Source organism: Lycorma delicatula, chromosome 12 (genome assembly GCF_047948215.1).
Source record: "Lycorma delicatula isolate Av1 chromosome 12, ASM4794821v1, whole genome shotgun sequence".
Lineage (NCBI taxonomy): Eukaryota > Metazoa > Arthropoda > Insecta > Hemiptera > Fulgoridae > Lycorma > Lycorma delicatula.
Window position 1 is genome coordinate 73,563,125 of NC_134466.1, and position 14,298 is coordinate 73,577,422.

General features: G+C 29.2%; 1 protein-coding gene across 1 annotated transcript in view; it reads left to right on the forward strand.

Moving 5' to 3' along the window:
• The first annotated feature begins 5,625 nt into the window (after positions 1–5,625).
• The window catches only part of LOC142333170 (uncharacterized), a 28,963-nt gene continuing 20,290 nt past the window's right edge, over positions 5,626–14,298 (forward strand). The window contains exons 1-5 of the mRNA XM_075380115.1: positions 5,626–5,820; positions 8,784–8,936; positions 9,730–9,882; positions 11,565–11,714; positions 13,663–13,812. Of these exons, the coding sequence (XP_075236230.1) occupies positions 8,787–8,936; positions 9,730–9,882; positions 11,565–11,714; positions 13,663–13,812 (603 nt within the window). The 5' untranslated portion in view covers positions 5,626–5,820; positions 8,784–8,786. The remainder of the gene's footprint in view (positions 5,821–8,783; positions 8,937–9,729; positions 9,883–11,564; positions 11,715–13,662; positions 13,813–14,298) is intronic.

The window sequence follows — 14,298 nt, forward strand, 5'->3', positions numbered from 1 at the left end:
TGCAATTTTTTTTTATTCCAATGCTCCAAATTCAAAAAAAAAAGTTTTATCAGTCGGACGTTTGTGCGTGTGTAGTTTGGCTTGTGTTTTGTCTCATAATTCTGGAACCCGTGGAAAAATTTTAACAAATTTTTAACCGAGGCACTTTAACAAACAAAAGTTGAAAACGTTTTTAATCGATATGAGAAATTACAAAAAAAAATATATATTTAATATTTTTCCCAAAGAATATATATTTTTTATTTACTATACTTTAATTAGGGGTACGGTCGGACCGGGAATAAAATTTAATAGAATTATACTTATGCAGAGAAATATTTTTCCCGTTTTATGAATTTTCAGTTACCCGTTTCGGAAATATATTATAGAAACTCTATAACAGTTAAGCTACAAACTATCGACTGACAGACTTCGATACTGCAAACAACTGGTATATACAGCACTGTACCAAATTTTTAGATCCTATAATGCCTCTACAAAAATTAAAAATTTTTAAACGGCGATAAATACACCCCCGCTTTTTTAAATAAGTTCAAAATTTTATGTTATCAATGCCTTATATTTATGTGTTGATATACAGCAATATATGAGCTAAATTTCAATTTTTAATGGTTAACGGGGTTACATTAAGCAGGTAATGAAAACAAATACAACAAATATAATTATAAATAAATAATATTTATTTTTCTTATTTTAAATGCGAATAAGGATACCAAAGATTAAATTCCACGAAAAACTAAATGAACTGTTCCGGCATTTGCCCTATTGTATCGAGGAAAACCGTTGCAAAACCTTGATAAGAACAGCTTGACAATATTTATGTCTATGATAACATTATCAGATTACAGGCATATAACATAAGTAAAAAAAAACTTATACGTTATGATAATACTGAAAGTTTAATTATAATAAATCTTTTTATTTATAAATTTTTTCCACATCTGATATCCATCCTTTTTCCCTGTACAAAAAAAAAAAATATAATAACGATCTACAGTCGCTTATCAATAAAAAAATTGTTATATGTTACCCCCATCTTCAGGAGAATATAGAAAGAATTGAGTGAAAAAACACATCTATAATGATGGTTCATTGCAAGTAAAAAAAAAAATCAGTTATTTTCCCATTATAAATAAATAAAAAAATTATTATGCTTTAATGAGCAAAGATTGTTTAATATGCTCAATTTACAATGTATGAACAGAATTGTGCCTTTCATATGAACGACGTAAACAAACAAATCGATTTCAACTTTAGATGACGGAGATAACATTTAACGAATCAAACTTTTTTTTTAACTAATATTTCTTCTGCTACCAATTTAGGCTACGTATCGATGGCATATAGACCCACAGTCCGATCTTTGGAACTCTTGCTAAGTGTAATCTTACGTAGCGATCATTTTACTGATAAAGCTAAATATTTAAAACTTATATTTAGGTATAAAATAAATAATAGGGTACATAGGCATACTAGGAACAGACTTTCCTTTTATGACTAGACTGATTTACCGTTAACAACTCTTCTTTTAGCTGGGCGATTATCGATGTGGTCGATGTCTGTACACCGTTATGGTCACAAGCATGAATTTAGCCGATGGCAGGATCTACCTTCACAAAAACAGACTTTGTTGGCTATAGTTGAATGAATCGACTGATTCCCGTACATTCACTTCAGCAGTAAGGCTTATACCATAATCGTCACCCTTAATGACAGACCGTTGTTCCTCTTGGCTATGTTACTGTCTAGCAACCAAGAGTGTTTATTTAATCGAGTTAATTAAATCTTGTATTCTGATCGTTAAATAATAATACATTAAATACATCGTTATGCTACTCTGTGGATTATAACACAGCAGCATTACAAAATCATAATTCTTAAAAAAAAAAAAAAATTGATGTGATTAAACATATATATATATATATATATATATATATATGTAAATTTTTTTTTTTTAAATTCAAATATTTCATCAGCATATTGACCACTGTGCTAATTAAATTTATAAAAATAAAAATTATAAATAAAATTATTGAATATAATGAATGCTACAATAAAAAATATGTTAATTCCTGAATTTAAAAATCATAAAATTTGTTTACAAACATAACAAATGCCTAATTATTATTCAGAACTAATCCATTAGTGGAAAAAAACTCTATAGAATTTTTAGATTTCTTAGTTCTAGTTTATTAAACTGGAAATGAATTTTAACTTATTTTCCAAGTGATTATTACGCTGAGCAGTAAATATACTAAACGCAATTGAGTTTGAGTTTACTTGTTTCTTACAACTCATAATGACTTTTAATTAAAAATATAAATACTTTATTTCTTTGATTTTGTTTTTGTCAGAATTATTATAAATCATTTTAAGATGTGATTTTTTATCCTGTTAGTAGTACTGCAAAAGAAACTTCTTTAACCCTTGCATTACCAAGCAGGGTATTCTGAATAATCCAGGTTTATTTGTTCCTATAATAATTTTATCCGAAGAGATATGTAGTTGTGTTTCATGATTTTTAATCTAAAATGATTGATATTGTATTCACACTTGTGAGTGACCCATGTTTTTGGTTTTTGTAGGTATTATTGACAGGATACATTGGAGGGATTGTAAGACTACCCTGCTTGGTATGGAATGTCTTATCGTAAAACTGGCGAAAAAATTATCAATTGCCATTTTTGACAAATGTTTTCCCTTGGCTGCTAAACTACTAAAATGAAACAAGATACTGGTTGGCATCCAGCGCTCCAGTAAGAAAGAGATTCTGAAGGAATTTTTGTCTGACCGAAAGAAAAAAGTTCATTCTTTAATGTTTCGTCTCACAAATGACTCGACTGTAGTTTCCTATGTTCCAAAAAGGAGAAAATCGGTAATCGTACTCTCTACCCAGCATCATGAGAGGCAAGTGAATGGTGAAGAAAGTGAATACAATCCTGAACCACAAATTGCTTTCTACAGCATTATGTAGTGTTAAAAAATATAATATAAAACGAATAAAAGCAGGGTCTGATTTACGCCCATAAAAATGAAAACAGGAAGTTGATGTTGATGAAGTTAAATGTTAAAGTTATTAGTGCTGTATATTTGTAATACTGAATGTTACAACGACGTTATTCAATTAGACCAGAGAGGCAATGACCTCTTCCCAGATGCATCAGTAAGCCATCTACAGTTTTGTACTGGCTATTTCTGGATTCTGGGAAATTCCATTCCTCCACTATTTTACTGGTAGTAAGGCGATGGGAAGTATAAGTAATTTTACAGTATCTATGCCGCCCGCTCGCCGTTGGAATCCTTACATTACAAGAAGTGTCATAGGCTATAAAAATATGTATATATGTTTGTATAAAGTACAAACTTTAATGAACTGTGAGCCCCTATCACTGTGTTAGCTGGGTTTGAATTGAATGAACACAAACCAATCGAATTAATAAAATTACAATAATAGAAATTAATAGAATTAAACTTACATTAAATAAAATAAAATAATAATAAAAAATAAATTTAACAAATTTGTGTTTATAATAATGGGATTCCTGTGGCAACTTGGTGTCATGCAAGCATCTCTTGCGAGGTTAGACCAGTTATCAACATCAAATTGTAAAAAATGGAGTGATATTTTGGGGCGTTGTTTTGGGAGGTGCTCTTATATCGCTGCAAACAGTCGTCTGATTTTCAAAATTCAAAAGGGGGTATTTGTTAGTGGACTGATCATCATCTACCAGATGATGATTTTTCAGAAATGTTATATTTTCAGAATCAAAGAATTCTTTTTTTGTCTCAGTAAGAAAAATATGTGATACTGAGAGTATTTTATTTTTCTGAATTCAAATATGATCAACCAAGGTTTCCGAGAGACAGGCATTTATAATTCAAACATTTTAATACTTTCTGCATTCTTCATTACAAAATATTCAAATATTTGGCTCACCTAGAAAGTAAGAAATGACGATTTACTGTTACACTTCGCCTGTGGAGCATCCCTCTTGATGGTCAACAATAATCGGCCAGCATATTAGCATTCTATTTGCCTTAATACCTCTTTTCTGTAACTGAAATCTCCTGAGGAAAGTGTTCGTTGTGCTCATCGCTCACTGCGCCAAGATTTTTCAGGATGAAATCTATGTGCGTGTGCAGGAAGTGTACTTTTAAGGACATATTACGACCCAAGTTTTTATAAGATTGTCGACAATATCACAGTAATTTTCCGCCTTTCGATATCCCCAAAAAATCTGAATAAGATTTTTGAATGCTTGTCAAGCTGCTTTCTCCAAGGGATTCAATACTTTCTCAAACTTTTCATTATGCATTAGTGACCGTATTTGTAGATCCACAAATAATCCTTCAGTAATTTTTGCATCACTAATTTCAGAAAACTTTTAAGTACATGAACCAGGAGTCTCTTGCACGTCTGCAACATAGAGGCTGAAAATGAGAGGCGCAAGTACCGACCCTTGTGTGGAAGGCCGTTCTTGAGTTTCCTAGGTGAGCGTATATCCGATCCCATGATAACTTGGAACATTCTGTAGTTCAACATATTATTAAGAAAGGTAGCTGTTAGTTTGCATGTGATTACACGGGGATCTTACAAATCATGCCTTGTCCCCACATTTAAATATGTATTTTAATGTGTGATTGTGTACACGCATTTCTGAACTCTGATATTTAAAACAGTGAATATTGTTGTTCATATTCATAAAACTATATATCGCAGAGAATATTTATTTTTTAAAAATCGTGTATCAAGTTTTGATGTATTTTATTTTATGAGAAAAATTATATTACATAGAAATAGTATCAGATAAATTCTTGATTTTGCATAAATAATTTGAAATTCACCAAAAACAAAATTTATGATAAATTTGACTATCATAAAATAAATCTCTTTGAATCATATTTTTCGTATCACAAACAGCTGGTAACACTCGTGTCATAGTGCATCGTCGTTCGAAGAATTAATAGAACTAAACTAATCGAAATATATTCGACGAACTTGTTTTACATGACAAGGAATACTTCAATCCTTTTTAAACAGTATAAAATAAATATTATTTAATTTGAGGATTATTTATTCAAACTTTAATTCGTGGTATTTAATGTCGTCAGTCGATCGTTTAACTAAAATTGTTTGAATGTGTATAAACGCAGGAAGTTTTTTTTAACTTTTTTTGTACACAAATTTTTCTCCTCTTCGCAAAATGTTATGTCTCTATTTAAATAAAGACACGCGTAATCAAATTACAGGAAAATATTTACTAATTAAAACATAAATAACAAAGACAAAATGAAAATTGAAAAGTATACTGAAAACAGATTTTTTTGATCGACTCCAAAAGTTAAATCGATTAATCGAACAATTGGATACAACAAAACCAAAAAACAATGTAATTATTATTTCGTATTGAATATTGAGTAAAGTAATAGAAAACGCCAGGAGGTAAGTAAAGTTTACTTACTTTTTGTGAAATAATGGGACCGAGTGATAATCGTCCTTTGGAATATAGGAAATTAGTCATGATAAACAACAGACAGATATTCAGAATGATATAGAAGGCGTGGGTTCCACACACGTTTGTTCAGTAGAAGCCTTGAGAATCCATGGTGGTTCCTAACTGCCACCCTATTTCATTGTTTTTACATATATTACGGACTGTGATCTGAGATTACGAACACCCCAATAGCACAGTAGTATAATTGTATGCATTCATTCATGTGACATCCTCGTTAACATATATATGAAATCTGTTCTGTCACATAGTGGTTGGTAGTCATTAACGTTATTTTTAAGTGAAAAATGTGTTTTATATACGTGTCGTAAGTATATTAATATAACTAAATATAATACAGAAAACTCTATAATAACACATTTAATAATTAATCGTATTTGCATAGCTAGAAGGTAAGAAATCCTTACATTATTTTTGGTAAATTATAGAAGCTCACCCGTGATGGAGTAAGACTTCATAATTAGCAAACGATAATCTTTTATTTTTCTGTTAAATTTTTAACTTTTCCACAATGGCATCTTTGTACCACAGAAAATTAATGCAATCTGGCTTTACCAGAAACAGCGTAATAAATTTAGATGTTTAGTTAATCGTATGCTTCTCTTGAAATTTTCATCCAAAAAATCAGTTATGTGTTTATTAATGGTGCATAAGGGTTTATGAGAAGTTGCAGTATTAAAAGTTATACTGTCAAATGTTGCTGGCAGTTAGGTAAAAGGGAAAGTAGCTTGTCACTACAGTAAACAAATACTATGCTTGTGTTAAAAACACAGTATAACATTGAAATGTCATTTCATAATATGCTAATCGATAAGTATCAATTCTGGCATTTATCAGTTCAAGATGCTTGTGTGAGAGAGTTATAACTAGGGTCAGGTTAGGACACGCCTTTTTGACTCGCGTTCTTCTAACAGTTCATGGAAGACAGCCTTATTTTATGTTACTAGCATCTTAACTCTTGAATTATCTTTTTACATTTGAAAATTTTTTGATTCTGTAAAAATTAAATTTTCTTCTTTTATACAAGTTATTTGGTTTCCATTAACACTTAAAAAAACTTGCAATAATCTTTGTTTAATTTAGCATCTATACCCATTACATACCACATAATTATAATTATACCATTATTATTTAGTCTATATACCCAGTGAATACTTTTCTTATGAAAAATATTGTATCATTTTTGGTAATAAAAAATTATGACCTCTACTGTTATTGTCTACTCATGTATATTTTTTGGAGATTTAGAAATTCATTTATACCATAAACTGTGGTTTTCATGTGGTGTTAGTTATAAATATAGATTATTTGTATAAAAAGTCATTTCCATACATAACCGACACAGGTTAGTGCATTAAAACCCGCTTTGATACATAAAAAGTCTTAACAATATAGTTAGTTCCAAGCTCTTGACTTCATCAGATGTTATGTTTGAGTAATATTTAATTTAACATGCTTATTTTAAATCACACTTTTGGTGTATATTAATATTACATTAAATTTTTTTTGCAGAGTATGGATGCACAAACTAATGATTCAGTTTTTGATGAAAATCCATTATCCTTGCCCGTTAAAAAAGAAAACATGCTTGAAACAGGGCAACAAGAACAATTGTTTGTACATCTTTTAAAGAGAGATGATCTTCTGACAATATTTAAACAAGGAAGCTATTTTCTTCTTTATCTTGTTTTAAGTTAAAAACATAAGACCTAGTTATTGTAAGAATTCTTATTTATTCTGTTCATTATGATATTTTTATTTATTGTTTATTGCTCACATATAATCATTTTGCATTTATGTCTAGCTTGAGATATTTTGGTTTATGGTGTAAAAAACATTTTAGTAGAGTATAGGGCGATAAATAACTTTATTTAACAGATTGCATTAACATTTTATCAACAATACGTAACAAATAAAATACAGTGAGCAGGTGCCTCACGCCTTAAATGAAGGTGACTAACATAGTCATTTTATACCCACATTTAACATTGTTTATAAAAATGTTTTATAAGAATACAAAGCTATCCTTGCCTTTATGAACCTTGTTTACTTTGTTAGAGAAACTTTGTTATAGGTTTCAATAATCCTTATTCTATGGCATATATTCTATATTATTAGGTTATTACATATTTTTTGGTAAATTATAGAAGCTTACCCGTGATGGAGTCAGATATCCGAATTAGCAAACGGAAAATTAGTCTTGAACAACAAGAGACAGATATTCAGTCTTATTCTGGAGGCGATATACTTTGAAGTATTCTCAAACAAGTAAAAGAAAAACAGTAAACATATTTATAGAAATAGGTAGATTTCGATGTGTTTGGGTTTTTTCAATTGAAGTCATATCCTACATATATATTAAATTTCTGAACTGGTCGTGATTGTTCAATTGTCTGAAAGATAGTTGTAGAAGGTTCTCGTAAACTTTCTATAAGAAGAGATAATCTCATATTTTTCTGTTAAATTTTTCACTTTTCCACAATGTCTTCTTTGTACCACAGAAAATTAATGCAGTCTGGCTTTACCAGAAACAGTGCAATAAATTTAGATGTTTAGTTAATCGTATGCTTCTCTTGAAATTTTCATCCAAAAAATCAGTAATGTTTATTAATGGTGTATACGGGCTTATTAGAGGCTGCAGTTTTACAAGTTTTCATGTCAAATGTTACTATGCCAGTTAATAAAAAGGGAAAGATGCTTGTCAATTACAGTAGCCGAATAGTATGCTTATGTTAAAAATACAGTATAACATTGAAATGTCATATTATGCTAATCGATAACTCTGGTGTTTGTCAGTCGGATTCTTGTGTGACAGAGTTATAACTCTATTATTATTAATCTATTATCTTATAATATTACATCTTTTTACCTCTGAAAATATTTTGATTCTGTAAAAATAAAAATTTCATCTTTTATACAAGTGAATTGGCTTCCATTAATACTTAAAAAACATGCAATAATCTTTGTTTAATTTAGCATCGAAGTCTATATACCCAGTGAATACTTTTCCTATGAAAAATATTGTATCATTTTAGGTAATAAAAAGTGATGATCTCTACTGTTATTGTCTACTCGTGTATATTTTTTGGAGTTTTAAAAATTCATTTATACCATAAACTGTGGTTTTCATGTGGTGTTAGTTATAAATATATATTATTTGTATAAAAAATCATTTCCAGACATAACATACATGTTATTCCTTTAAAACCTGCTTTGATTAGTCACACTATAATAATAGAATATTATTATTACTTCATATTTTTTTTGCAGATTATGGATGCACAAATTAGTGATTCAGTTTTGGAAGAAAATCCATTATCCTTGCCCATTAAAAAAGAAAGCACGCATGAAACAGGGCAACAAGAAGAATATTTATTTGTACATCTTGCCAAGACAGATGATGGTCTGTCAGTATTTAAACAAGTAAGATTTTTTCTTCTTTGTCTTTGTAAGTTAAAAACATAAAACCTAGTTATTATAAGAATTCTTAATTATTCTATTCATTATGATATTTTTATTTACATTTTATAGCCCACGTAACATTTTGCATTCATGTCTGACATGAGATATTGTGATATATAGTGTAAAAAACATTTATTAGTGCAGTATAGGGCGGTAAATAGCTTTGTTTAACAGATTGCATCTAACATTTTACGTTAGATAAACATTTTTTACAACAGTACATAACCAATAAAATACAGTAAGCAGATGCCGCATGCCTTAAACAAAGGTGATTAACATATTCATTTTATACCCACATTTAACATTTATACCCATTTTTAAAAGAGTACAAAGCTATCCCCTTACCTTTATGAACCATGTTTAGTTACGAAAAACTTTGTTATCGGTTTTGATAATCCTTATTCTATGTCAATGCATTTTTGTTTCTAAACAAGGTTGATATGTTTTTTTATATTTACACCAGCAACCTGTTTCTTTTACCAAACTATTTAGATTGTGGTTAAGCGCATTTTTCTATTCTATTAATTTACTTACAGTGCCTACAATATATCACTTTTCTGGCACCATCATGTGCCAATATATTGAAAGGTTCCAGTTGAATATTATTATAGAAGTACTGAAATGGATGAGTTATTTCTATGAAAATCAATTTGTTTTATCATTGTAAGAAACATAGTAGATATATTTTTAATAAATGTTAATTATATGAAGATAATAAATTATTATTATTATTATTACTTTATGTTTTCTGCAGAGTATGGATGCACAACCTGATAGTTCATTTTTTGATGAAGATCCATTATCTTCTTCCAGTATTAAACAAGAAATCAAGCATGAAACAGAGCGAACAGAACTTTTGATTGCTACTGTTGCTATGACAGATGATAAACCGACAACATCTAGACAAGTAAGATATTTTCATTTACTTTTTGATGTATGTTATTTACCTACAAGAGTGAGTTACACATTTCTCAAGAATTGTTATAATGTTTCTAAATCACATATATTCAGATTCATACCACAAGTTTTTAATGCGATTTATAACCTGCTGAGGTATAAACTGAGTTATTTGAAAGATTCTTAAATGCGTTCTGATTTTAAGAGAACTCTATGAGCACAAATAAATCTTTAAAAACATAACAAAATTAATGAACATGTGGCAATGACGTTTAGTGTTAGCTAGTGAACATCACTTCAGGTCAATTATGGATGTGTTGTAGTATCAAAGCTACAGTTCATTGTGTCAAGATTTATGAAAAACTCTTGCCCAATCTTGGCCTGTGATAAAACAGTACAATAGCATCTTAGCCTTAATTAACACCTGAGATTCAAATTCAATAACACATCATTTAGAAAAAATTAGTTGATTATGAAGTTGCTTATTTTTCTTCAACAGTCAACATTGATAAAATTTTGAGTAGTGATGAAAGCATCTCTTTATAAATAAATTCTATAAATTTCATTGTTAAGATCTCTAAAAGTGAAAGTGAAAAAAATAAAAACATCAAACATATTCTTGGAAATAGGCAGATTTCTATGTGCTTGTGTTTTTTTTAAATGAAATCATATTCTACATATAAATTATATTTTTGTTTAAATTTAATGTATTTGTCGTGATTGTTCAGTTCTCTGAAAGATAGTTGTAGAAGGTTCTCGTAAACTTTCTGTACAAAGAGATACTCTCATATTTTTCTGTTAAATTTTCACTTTTCCACAATGTCTTCCGTGTAACACAGAAAATTAATGTAGTCAGGCATCACCAGAAACGGTATAATAAATTTAGATGTTTAGTTAATCATTTGCTTCTCTTGAAATATTCACCCAAAAAATAAGTAATGTGTTTATTAATGGTGCATATGGGCTTATGAGAGGCTGCAGTTTTACAAGTTTTCTTGTCAAATATTACTATGCCAGTTAATTAAAAGGGAAAGACGCTTGTCAATTACAGTAGCTGAATAGTATGCTTGTGTTAAAAATACAGTATAACATTGAAATATCATATGTCATATTATGCTAATCGATAAGTATCAACTCTGGCGTTTGTCAGTCGGATGCTTGTGTGACAGAGTTATAACTAGGGTCAGGTTAGGACACTCCTTTTTGACTCGCGTTCTTCTAATACTTCATGGAAGACAGCCTTATTTTATGTTACTGGTATCTTAACTCTTGAATTATCTTTTTACCTCTGAAAATGTTTTGATGCTGTAAAAATTAAATTTTCATTATTTATACAAGTGAATTGGCTTCCATTAATACTTAAAAAACATGCAATAACCTTTGTTTAATTTAGCATCGAAGTCTATATACCCAGTGAATACTTTACTTATGAAAAATATTGTATTATTTTAGGTAATAAAAAGTGATGATCTGTACTGTTATTGCATACTCATGTATATTTTTGGAAATTTAGAAATTCATTTATACCATAAACTCTGGTTTTTCATTATTATATGGTTAGTTATAAATATAGATTATTTGTATAAAAAATCATTTGCAGACATAACCGACACGTGTTAGTGCTTTAAAACCTGCTTTGATAGTCATACTATTATAATGGAATATTATTATTACTTCATATTTTTTTTGCAGAGTATGTATGCACAAACTAGTCATTCAGTTTTGGAAGAAAATACATTATCCTTGCCCATTAAAAACGAAAACACACATGTAAAAGGACAACAAGAATATTTGTTTGTACATCTTGCCAAGACAGATGATGGTCTGGCAATATTTAAACAAGTAAACTTTTTTCTTCTTTGTCTTGGTTTAAGTTAAAAACATAAAACCTAGTTAGAAGAATTCTTAATTATTCTATTCATTATGATATTTTTATTTACTGTTTATAGCCTACACATCATCATTTTGCATTTATATCTGGCTTGAGATATTTTGATTTATAGTCCAAAAAACATTTATTATTGGAGTATAAGGCGGTAAATTGCTTTGTTTAACAGATTGCATCTAACATTTTACATTAGATAAACATTTTGTACAACAGTACATAAGAAATAAAATACAGTGAGCAGATGCCTCATGCCTTAAACAAAGTTGATTAACATATTCATTTTATACCCACATTTAACATTGTTTATAAAAAGTGTACAAAGCTATCCTTGCCTTCATGAACCATGTTTAGTTACATGAAACTTTATTAAAGGTTTCGATAATCCTTATTCTATGTCACTGCATTTTTGTTTCCAAACTAGGTTGATGTTTTATTTTATATTTACACCAGCAACCTGTTCTTTTACCAAACCATTTAGATTGTGGTTAGAAACCTTGTTGGTAAGAAATCGTTACGTATTTTTTGTGAAATTATAGACCCCCACCCGTGATGGCGTCAGACTTCCTAATTAGCAAATAGAAAATTAGTCGTGAACAATATGAGAGATATTCAGAATTATTCTGGAGGTGAAATACTGTGAAGTATTCTGAAACAAGTTTAATAAAAACATTAAACTTATTTATAGAAATAGGCAGATTTCGATGTGCTTGTGTTTTTTCAGTTGAAATCATATCCTACATATATATTAAATTTTTGATTAAGTTTGATGTACTGGTTGTGATTGTTCAATTGTCTAAAAGGTACTTGTAGAAGGCTCTCGTAAACTTTCTACAAGAAGAGATAATCTCATATTTAAAATTTTTAACTTTTCCACAATCGCTTCTTTGTAGTACAGAAAATTAATGCAGTCTGGCTTTACCACAAACAGTGTAATAAATTTAGATCTTTAGTTAATCGTAAGCTTCTCCTGATATTTTCATCCAAAAAATCTGTAATGTGTTTATTAATGGTTGGTTGATAATGGCATATGTGAGGCTGTAGTTTTACAAGCTTTTCATGTCAAATGTTACTCTGACAGATTAATTAAAAGGAAAAGAAGCTTGTCAATTACTGTAGCCAAACCGAATAGTATGCTTATGTTAACAACACAGTGTAACATTGAAATGTCATGTCATATTATGCTAATCAATAACTATCGATTCTGGCATTTGTCAGTTCAAGGTGCTTGTTTGATGGAGTTATAAGTAGGATCTGGGTAGGACACTCCCTTTGGACTCCTGTTCTTCTAATAGATTGTGGAATACAGCCTTATTTTATGTTACTGGCATCTTAATTCTTTAATTATATTTTTACATGTGAAAATTTTTTGATTCTGTAAAAATTAAATTTTCTACTTTTATACAAGTTATTTGGCTTCCATTAACACTTAAAAAAACTTGCAATAATCTTTGTTTAATTTAGCATCTATACCCATTACATACCACATAATTATAATTATACCATTATAATTTAGTCTATATACCCAGTGAATACTTTTCTTATGAAAAATATTGTATCATTTTTGGTAATAAAAAATTATGACCTCTACTGTTATTGCCTACTCATGTATATTTTTTGGAGATTTAGAAATTCATTTATACCATAAACTGTGGTTTTCATGTGGTGTTAGTTATATAAATCTGCATTATTTGTTAAAAAGTAATTTCCATACATAACTGACAGGTTAGTGCATTAAAACCCACATTGATACATAAAAAGTCTTAAATTATCTCTAACAGTATAGTTAGTTCCAAGCTCTTAACTTCATCAGATGTTATGTTTGAGTAATATTTCATTTAACATGCTTATTTTAAGTCACACTTTTGTAGTAGAATATTAATATTACTTTAAATTTTTTTGCAGAGTATGGATGCACAAACTAATGATTCAGTTTTTGAAGAAAATCCATTATCCTTGCCCGTTAAAAAAGAAAACATGCACGAAACAGGGCAACAAGAACAATTGTTTGTACATCTGGGGAAGACTGGTGATGAACTGACAATATTTAAACATGTAACCCATTTTCTTCTTTATCTTAAGTTAAAAACTTAACTCTTTAGCCTAAGTTAAAAACATAAAACCTAATTATTGTAAGAATTCTTAATTATTCGATTCATGATAATATTTTTATTTATTGTTTATAGCCCACGTAACATTTTGCATTCATGTCTGACATGAGATATTTTGTTATATAGTGTAAAAGACATTTATTAGTGCTGTATAAAGGGTTAAATAGCTTTGTTTAACAGATTACATCTTAACATTTTACATTAGATAAAACATTTTGTACAACAATACGTAACAAATATAATACAGTGAGTTGATGCCTCATGCCTTAAACACAGGTGACTAACATATTTATTTTATACCCACATTTAACATTGTTTATGAAAATGTTTTAAAAGAATAGAAAGCTATCCCTGCCTTTATGAAGGGTATCGATAATCCTTATTCTATGTCACAGCATTATTGTTTCCAAACAAGGTTGATGTGTTTTTT